This window comes from Pezoporus occidentalis, unplaced genomic scaffold (genome assembly GCF_034315485.1).
Source record: "Pezoporus occidentalis ecotype Australia unplaced genomic scaffold, CSIRO_AGI_Poc_V1 ctg2959, whole genome shotgun sequence".
Taxonomy (NCBI): domain Eukaryota; kingdom Metazoa; phylum Chordata; class Aves; order Psittaciformes; family Psittacidae; genus Pezoporus; species Pezoporus occidentalis.
The window spans coordinates 1-9,952 of record NW_026914895.1 but is presented as its reverse complement, the minus strand read 5'-3'; the positions used below and the strand labels follow the sequence as shown (position 1 = coordinate 9,952).

Sequence of the window (9,952 nt, the reverse complement as noted above, 5' to 3'; positions counted from 1 at the left end):
CCCATATCCATCACCTTGGATCCATCCAGACCCCATATCCACCATCATCATAGGGTCTACACCCCATATCCATCATCTGTGTTGAGTCCAGATCCCATATCCATCATCATCATAGGGTCCATGCCCCATATCCACCATCATCATAGGGTCCACACCCCATATCCACCATCTGGGTTGAGTCCAGACCCCATATCCATCATCTGGGTTGAGTCCAGACCCCATATCCACCATCATCATAGGGTCCACACCCCATATCCATCATCTGGGTTGAGTCCAGACCCCATATCCACCATCATCATAGGGTCCACACCCCATATCCATCATCTGGGTTGAGTCCTGACCCCATATCCACCATCATCATAGGGTCCAGACCCCATATCCATCATCTAGGTTGAGTTCAGACCCCATATCCATCATCATTATAGGGTCCACACCCCATATCCATCACCTTGGATCCATCCAGACCCCATATCCACCATCATCATAGGGCAAAGACCCCATATCCATCATCTGTGTTGAGTCCAGACCCCATATCCACCATCATCATAGGGTCTACACCCCATATCCACCATCTGGGTTGAGTCCAGACCCCATATCCACCATCATCATAGGGTCCACACCCCATACCCACCATCATCATAGGGTCCATGCCCCATATCCACCACCATCATACCCCCCACCCCCCACCCCCCCAAACCCCCCCCCAACCTCACACCCCCCCCCCTCCGCTCCCCCCCTCTGCCCCATTGGCCTCCAAGACGTTCTCGGCCGTCGTCTTGCCGTGCTGCTCCTTGAGGTGCCTCCGGATGGCCGGCTTGTGAGCGAATCGAACGTCGCAGTAGGAGCACCGGTAGGGCCGTTGCCCGCTGTGGAGGTTCATGTGATCGTGAAGGGTGGACTTCTGCGTGAAGCTCTTCCCGCACAACCCGCACGCGTGCGACTTGACGCCGCGGTGCACGTTCATGTGCCGGTTCAGGTTGCTGCTGTGGTTGAATTGCTTCCCGCACCGCGGGCACATGAACACCAAGTGTTGAGCCCGCATGTGGAACACCAACTTCTCTACGCCGTGGAAGGCCTCGGAGCACTTGGAGCAGCGCGACGGCGGAGACGCCGGCGTTGACATCGGCGCCGTCGAGCCCGCGGGCGCGCCCAAGGACGCCGACGTTGAGGCCATCGATGCGCCCATCGACGCGCCCATCGACGCCGTTGACGCGCCCATCGACGCCGTTGACGTCCCCATCGACGCCGTTGACGCGCCCATTGACGCACCCATCGATGCGCTCATCGACGCCGTTGACGCGCCCATCGACGCCGTTGACGTGCCCATTGACGCGCCCATTGACGCGCCCATTGACGCGCTCATTGACGCCGTTGACGCGCCCATTGACGCAGTTGACGTCGCCATCGACACCAAGGCGCCCACCGACGCCGCCGCCGCCGTAGAAGACCCCCCGGACGCTCCCATTGACGCCGTCGACGTCCCCATGGACACCAAAGCCCCCACGGACGCTCCCATGGAGCCAGTTGAGGCCGCCGTCGCCACCGTCGACTCCCCCACGGCCGGCGGCCCCACCACCAGCCCCACGGCCACCGCCTCGTCCACGCCGACGCCGGGGAAGATGACGACGCCGTCGCCGTCGCCTTCGCCCGCCAGGCTGTACCGCGCCTTCACCACGCCGACGGCTCCTCCTCCTCCTCCTCCTCCTCCTCTCCGTGCCCAACGGTGCCGTCGGCGCGGCGCCGGCTCCACCTTCACGATGCAGACGTCGCCGTCGTTGTCGCCGTCGCCATCGCCATCGCCATCGTCATCGTCTTCCTCTTCGTCGTCCTCCTCGGGCTTGGCGGGCGGCGCGGCGGCGATGAAGCGAGCCAGGGCGCCGCGGCAACGCTCTACCACGTGTTCCATCTGCAAGTAGCTGGCGGCCGTCAGGTAGTTGACGAGCTCTCGGCCCCGGAACTGGAGGGCGCCGGTGTAACACGAGAGCAAGAGATCGGCCAAGACGCGGGCGCTGTGAGCCAACGAGACGCGGAGCTCGGCGCCGGGGTGAAGGAGGAATTGGTCACGGAGGAACGGCGAGCAAGCGGCCAAGATGACGCGGTGGCCCCGGAAACGGAGGCTCCGCGCCACGATGGTGACGTCGCAGAAGCGCTCTTCGGCACGCAGGCGGGTGATGCTGCGCAACGCCGCCGCTTCGTGGCCCGGCAGGTGGAAGCGGAGGAGTTCGGCGCAGGAGGACATGGTTTTTTTTTGGGGGGGGGTGATTGGGGGCGATTGGGGGCAATGGGGGGCAATGGGGGGCAATGGGGGTCAACGGGACTCAATGGAAGTCAATGGGAGTCAATAAGGGCAATGGGGGTCAATGAGAGTCAATGGGAGTCAACACGGGTCAATGGGACTCAATGGAAGTCAATGGGAGTCAATAAGGGCAATGGGGGTCAATGAGAGTCAATGGGTCAATGGGGGGCAGTGGGGGTCAATGGGGGTCAATGGGAGTCAACGGGAGTCAATGGGGGCAATGGAGGGCAACGGGAGTCAATAGGGGCAATGGGGGCAATGGGAGTCAATGGGGGGCAATGAGGAGCAATGGGAGTCAATGGGAGTCAATGGGGTCAATGGGCGTCAATGGGAGTCAATAGGGGCAATGGGGGTCAATGGGCCTCAATGGGGGGCAATGGGGGCAATGGGAGTCAATGGGAGTCAATGGTGGTCAATGGGAGTCAATGGGGGGCAATGGGGGTCAATGGGGGTCAATGGGGTCAATGGGAGTCAATGGGGGTCAATGGGCCTCAATGGGGGGCAATGGGTGTCAATGGGAGTCAATGGGAGTCAATGGGGGTCAATGGGGTCAATGGGAGTCAATGGGGCAATGGGGGGAATGGGGATCAATGGGGGTAATGGGGATAATGGGAGTCAGTGGGGGGAATGGGGTAGTGGGGGTCAATGGGAGTCAATGGGGGCCAATGGGGTCAATGGGAATCAACGGGAATCAATGGGGGCAATAGGGGTCAATGTGGGCCAATGGGGATCAATGGGAGTCAATGGGGGCAATAGGGGTAATGGGGGCTACTGGGAGCAATGGGGGCTATGGGGGCAATGGGGATCCGTGGGGGTCAATAGGGGGCAATGGGGCCAATGGGGATCAATGGGGATCAATGGGGGCAATGGGGGTCAATGGGGGCAATGGGGGTCAATGGGGATCAATGGGGATCAATGGGGGCAATAGGGATCAATGGGAATCAATGGGGGGCAATGGGGGCAATGGGTGGGTACAGGGGCAACGTGGGGTGTATTGAGGGGTTATTGGGGGGTATTGAGGGGACTGGGAGGCACTGGGAGCACTGGGGGGGTACTGGGAGCACCAGGATTGGTCAATGGGAGCACTGGGATCACTGGGATTGGTCAATGGGAGCACTGGGAGCACTGGGATTGGTCAATGGGAGCACTGGGATTGGTCAATGGGAGCACTGGGATTGGTCAATGGGAGCACTGGGAGCACTGGGATTGGTCAATGGGAGCACTGGGATTGGTCAATGGGAGCCCCGCGATTGGTCAATGGGAGCACTGGGATTGGTCAATGGGAGCACTGGGAGCACTGGGATTGGTCAATGGGAGCACTGGGATTGGTCAATGGGAGCCCCGCGATTGGTCAATGGGAGCACTGGGATTGGTCAATGGGAGCAATGGGAGCACTGGGATTGGTCAATGGGAGCACTGGGATTGGTCAATGGGAGCCCCGCGATTGGTCAATGGGAGCACTGGGATTGGTCAATGGGAGCACTGGGATTGGTCAATGGGAGCACTGGGAGCACTGGGATTGGTCAATGGGAGCACTGGGATTGCTCAATGGGAGCACTGGGATTGGTCAATGGGAGCACTGGGATTGGTCAATGGGAGCACTGGGATTGGTCAATGGGAGCACTGGGATTGGTCAATGGGAGCACTGGGATTGGTCAATGGGAGCACTGGGATTGGTCAATGGGAGCCCCGCGATTGGTCAATGGGAGCACTGGGATTGGTCAATGGGAGCCCCGCGATTGGTCAATGGGAGCACTGGGATTGGTCAATGGGAGCCCTGGGAGCCCCGCGATTGGTCAATGCTGGGGGTCACCGAGGTCACGATGGGGGTGCTGGGGGAGGGGGGGGCGGGGGGGGGCTCTCACGTGGCTGCACCTGGGGGGGGGAGGGAGGGAAAAGTGGGGGGGGGGGAGGGGGTCACACACACACAAAACGCCGTCATGACGTCATCACGCACGCACCGAGCGCCCCCCCCCCCTTAAATCCCCCTCCCCCCCACCCCCTCCCCCCACATTGACCCACGCGGGGCCCCCCCCAACCCCCATTGGTTCCCCCCCCCCCATCTCGGTGCTGTCCCCGCCCCCCTCCCCCCCCACCCCCCCATTGACCCCATTCCCCTCCCCCCCCCATTCCCCTCCCCCTCCCCCCTTTTCCCCTTTCCCCCGTTCCCCTCCCCCCTCCGTTACCGCCTCGAGCGCCGCCGGGCGCGCGCCAGCGCCGGTTGAGGGGGGGGAGGGGAAGGGGGGGGTGGGGGGTGGGGAGGGGGGAGGGGCGCGGGGCATTGTGGGATCGGGAAAAGGGGGAGGGGCTTAAGGGGTAGCACCGCCCACCGGCGGGAGCCGATTGGCTCCGCTAGGAAGGGGGGAGGGAAGAGGGGGAGGGGGAGGGAGGAGGGGGAGAGGGAGGGCGCTGATTGGCTGGGGGAGGGGGGGGAGGGAGAAAGGCTCCGCCCACTGGGGGTGGGGGCGTTTAAGGTGGTTTGGGGGCGATTTAGGGCGGGTTTGGGGCGATTTAAGGTGGTTTTGGGGCGATTTAAGGCGATTTTGGGTCCATTTAAGGCGATTTTGAGGCAATTTAAGGTGATTTTGGGGCCATTTAGTGCGATTTTGGGGCCATTTAGTGCAATTTTGGGGCCATTTAAAGTGGTTTTGGGGCCATTTAAGGCGATTTTGGGTCCATTTAAGGCGATTTTCGGGCCATTTAATGCAATTTTGGGTCCATTTAGTGCGATTTTGGGTCCATTAAAGGCAGTTTTGGGTCCATTTAATGCAATTTTGGGTCCATTCAATGCGATTTTGGGTCCATTTCAGGTGATTTTGGGGCCATTTCAGGTGATTTTGGGGCCATTTCAGGTGATTTTGGGTCCATTTAAGGCGATTTTGGGGCCATTTAGTGCGATTTTGGGGCCATTTAAAGTGGTTTTGGGTCCATTTAAGGCGATTTTGGGTCCATTTAAGGCGATTTTGGGGCAATTTAGTGCGATTTTTGGGCCATTTAAAGTGGTTTTGGGGGCATTTCAGGGGATTTTGGGTCCATTTCAGGGGATTTTGGGGCCATTAAATGCAATTTTGGGTCCACTTAAGGTGATTTTGGGTCCATTTAAGGCAGTTTGGGGTCCATTTCAGGGGATTTGGGGGGCATTTAATGCGATTTTGGGTCCATTTCAGGTGATTTTGGGGCCATTTAAAGTGGTTTTGGGTCCATTTAATGCGATTTTGGGGCCATTTAATGCGGTTTTGGGTCCATTTCAGGGGATTTTGAGTCCATTTCAGGTGATTTTGGGTCCATTTAGTGCGATTTTGGGTCCATTTCAGGGGATTTTGGGTCCATTTAATGCCATTTTGGGTCCATTTCAGGGGATTTGGGGGGCATTTAATGCGATTTTGGGGCCATTTCAGGTGATTTTGGGTCCATTTAAGGTGGTTTTGGGGCCATTTAATGCCATTTTGGGTCCATTTCAGGTGATTTTGGGGCCATTCAATGCAATTTTGGATCCACTTAAGGTGATTTTGGGTCCATTTAAGGCAGTTTGGGGTCCATTTAATGCGATTTTGGGTCCATGTCAGGGGATTTTGGGTCCATTTAGTGCGATTTTGGGGCCCTTTCAGGTGATTTTGGGTCCATTTAAGGTGATTTTGGGGCCATTTAAGGTGATTTTGGGGCCATTTAATGCAATTTTGGGTCCATTTCAGGTGATTTTGGGACCATTTAAGGTGATTTTGGGGCCATTTAATGCAATTTTGGGTCCATTTCAGGTGATTTGGGGACCATTTAATGCGATTTTGGGTCCATTAAAGGCAGTTTTGGGTCCATTTAATGCAATTTTGGGTCCATTCAATGCGATTTTGGGTCCATTCAATGCGATTTTGGGGCCATTTCAGGGGATTTTGGGGCCATTTCAGGGGATTTTGGGTCCATTTAATGCCATTTTGAGTCCATTTAATGCAATTTTGGGTCCATTTAATGCCATTTTGGGTCCATTCAATGCAATTTTGGGTCCATTTAATGCAATTTTGGGTCCATTTCAGGGGATTTTGGGTCCATTCAATGCAATTTTGGGTCCATTTCAGGTGATTTTGGGGGCATTTCTGGGGATTTTGGGGCCATTTAGTGCGATTTTGGGGCCTTTTAATGCAATTTTGGGTCCATTCAATGCAATTTTGGGTCCATTTCAGGTGATTTTGGGTCCATTTCAGGGGATTTTGGGTCCATTTCAGGGGATTTTGGGTCCATTTCAGGTGATTTTGGGTCCATGTAATGCCATTTTGGGTCCATTTCAGGTGATTTTGGGGCCATTCAATGCAGTTTTGGGTCCACTTAAGGTGATTTTGGGTCCATTTAAGGCAGTTTGGGGTCCATTTAATGCAATTTTGGGGCCATTTCAGGTGATTTTGGGTCCATTTAATGCAATTTTGGGTCCATTTAATGCAATTTTGGGTCCATTTAATGCAATTTTGGGTCCATTTCAGGGGATTTTGGGTCCATTTCAGGGGATTTTGGTTCCATTTCAGGGGATTTTGGGGCCATTTCAGGTGATTTTGGGTCCATTCAATGCAATTTTGGGGCCATTTACTGCAATTTTGGGTCCATTCAATGCAATTTTGGGGCCATTTCAGGTGATTTTGGGTCCCTTTAATGCAATTTTGGGGCCATTTCAGGTGATTTTGGGTCCATTCAATGCAATTTTGGGTACATTCAATGCGATTTTGGGTCCATTTCAGATGATTTTGGGTGCATTCAATGCAATTTTGGGTCCATTCAATGCAATTTTGGGTCCATTTAATGCGATTTTGGGTCCATTTCAGATGATTTTGGGTGCATTCAATGCAATTTTGGGTCCATTCAATGCAATTTTGGGTCCATTTAATGCAATTTTGGGTCCATTCAATGCAATTTTGGGGCCATTTCAGGTGATTTTGGGTCCATTCAATGCAATTTTGGGGCTATTTCAGGTGATTTTGGGTCCATTTAATGCAATTTTGGGTCCATTCAATGCAATTTTGGGTCCATTTAGTGCAATTTTGGGTCCATTTAATGCAATTTTGGGTCCATTCAATGCAATTTTGGGTCCATTTAATGCAATTTTGGGTCCATTCAATGCGATTTTGGGGCCATTTCAGGTGATTTTGGGTCCCCATCCTCTCGGTCACTGCCCCAAGGGCCGGACCTTGCCCCCCCTCCCCCCCCCTCCCCCCCCCCGCCTCTTCCCGGCAGCTCCCCTCCCCCCCCCCCCGGGGCTGTTCCGGGTATTTCCACCCCCCCCCGCCCCACTGCGACCCATAGGGAGCCACGGAGCTGCCCCATAGCGACCCATAGGGACCCATAGCGACCCATAGGGACCCATAGAGACCCACTGCGACCCATAGCGACCCATAGGGACCCATAGAGACCCATAGGGACCCATAGTGACCCATAGGGACCCATAGAGACCCACTGCGACCCATAGAGACCCATAGAGGAGCCGGACCCACAGCCATGGCTGGAGCCCTCCTGCTGCTGCTGCTGCTGCTGCTGTGCCCCATTGAAGGTCAGTGCCCCATTGCTGCCCCATAGGTCCCCCTCCCAGCCCCACAGCTGCCCCATAGCCAGCCTATAGCTACGCTGTGGGCGCCCCATAGCTGCCCTATAGGTGCCCCATGGCCACCCTATGGCCCCACTCCCACCCCATGGCTGCCCAATTGCCGCCCCATAGCTGCCCCATTGATGCCCCATAGCCACCCTAGAGATCCCCTATGGGTGCCCCATAGCCCCCATAGAGCTGCCCCATAGATGCCCCATAGCAGCCCTACAGCCGACCCATACCTGCCCCATAGCTGCCCCATTGGTGCCCCAGAGCACCCCCATTACTACCCCATTGCCCCACAATGCACCCCATAGCTGCCCCATTGCTACCCCATAGCCACCCCATAGCCACACTGTTGAAACCCCGTATCTGCCTCATTGCTGCCCCATAGCCCCCCATAGCTGCCCCATGGCTGCCCCATTGCTACCCCATAGGCCCCCGGTGCTACACCATAGCTGCCCCATAGCTGCCCCATAGCTTCCCCATCGCTGCCCCATAGCCCCCCATAGCTGCCCCATTGCTCCCCCATAGGTCCCCAGTGCTACCCCATAGCTTCCCTATTGCGGCCCCACAGCCCCCACACCTGCCCCATACCTGCCCCATTGCTCCCCCATAGCCCCCCAGTGCTACCCTATAGCCCCCCATGGCTGCCCCATTGCTACCCCATAGCCACCCCATAACTGCCCTGTAGGCGCCCCATAGCCCCCCCATTGCCACCCCATAGCTGCCCCATTGCTCCCCCATAGGCCCTCAGTGCTACCCCATAGCCCCCCATGGCTGCCCCATTGCTGCCCCATTGCTACCCCATAGCCTCCCATAGCTACCCCATAGCTGCCCCATTGCCGCCCCATGACTGCACCATTGCTACCCCATAGGCACCCCATACCTGCCCCATAGCTGCCCCACAGACCCCCCATAGCTGCCCCATAGCTTCCCCATTGCCGCCCCATAGGCCCCATTGCTGCCCCATACCTGCCCCATTGCTGTCCCATCGTCCCCCAGTGCTACCCCATAGCTCCCCATGGCTGCCCTATTGCTACCCCATAGCCACCCCATAACTGCCCTGTAGTTGCCCCATAGCTCCCCCATTGCCCCCCCATTCCCGCCCCATAGCCCCCCCGTAGCCCCCCCATTGCTGCTCCATACCCGCCCCATAGCCCCCCCATAGCTACCCTATTGCCGCCCCATACCCGCCCCATAGCCCCCCCATAGCCCCATTCCTGCCCCATAACTGATCTCTAGGCCCCATTCCTGCCCCATAACGGACCCCATGCCCCATTCCTGCCCCATAACTGACCCCATGCCCCATTCCTGCCCCATAACTGATCTCTAGGCCCCATTCCTGCCCCATAACTGACCCCATGGCTCATTCCTGCCCCATAACTGATCTCTAGGCCCCATTCCTGCCCCATAACTGATCTCTAGGCCCCATTCCTGCCCCATAACTGACCCCATAGCCCCCCCATTGCCACCCCATAGCTCCCCCATAGCGCCCCCATTGCCACCCCATAGCCCCCCCATAGCTACCCCATAGCCCCCCCATTCCCGCCCCATAGCCCCCCATAGCCCCCCCATAGCTCCCCCCATTCCTGCCCCATAGCGCCCCCCATTCCCTCCCCATAGCCCCCCCATAGCCCCCCCATTCCCGCCCCATAGCCCCCCCATAGCCCCCCCATTGCCGCCCCATAGCCCCCCCATAGCCCCCCCATTCCCGCCCCATAGCCCCCCCATAGCCCCCCCATAGCCGCCCCATAGCCCCCCCATAGCCCCCCATAGCCCCCCCATAGCCCCCCCATTCCCGCCCCATAGCCCCCCATAGCCCCCCCATAGTCCCCCCATAGCCCCCCATAGCCCCCCCCATAGCCCCCCCACCCCCACCCACCCCCCACCTCTCCCCTCCCCCCCTCAGGCAGCCCCACGCCGTCTCCCCTCCCCCCTCGCTGTGACCCCTCCCTGGCTCCCATCGGTGGGGGTTGGGCGGAGCCGGTGCTGGGGGGGGAGGGGCTCCGTTACCGCTGCCCCCCCGGGAGCAGCCCCTCCCCCACGGCGCTGAGGCGCTGCGGCCGCGATGGGGCGTGGGAACCGCTGCCGGA

At 57.9% G+C, this 9,952-nt stretch overlaps 1 protein-coding gene across 1 annotated transcript; it reads right to left on the bottom strand.

The window, feature by feature from the left end:
- Positions 1-729: 729 nt before the first annotated feature.
- Positions 730-2,239, bottom strand: LOC134167716 (zinc finger and BTB domain-containing protein 12-like; the record flags this gene model as incomplete). The annotated part of the gene is made up of 3 exons (XM_062626636.1): positions 1,509-2,239; positions 1,164-1,458; positions 730-1,120 (listed from the first exon to the last, which is right to left on the bottom strand). Coding segments are annotated over exons 1-3 (1,417 nt in total), but the record flags the coding sequence as incomplete, so codon positions are not given.
- Positions 2,240-9,952: the final 7,713 nt, after the last annotated feature.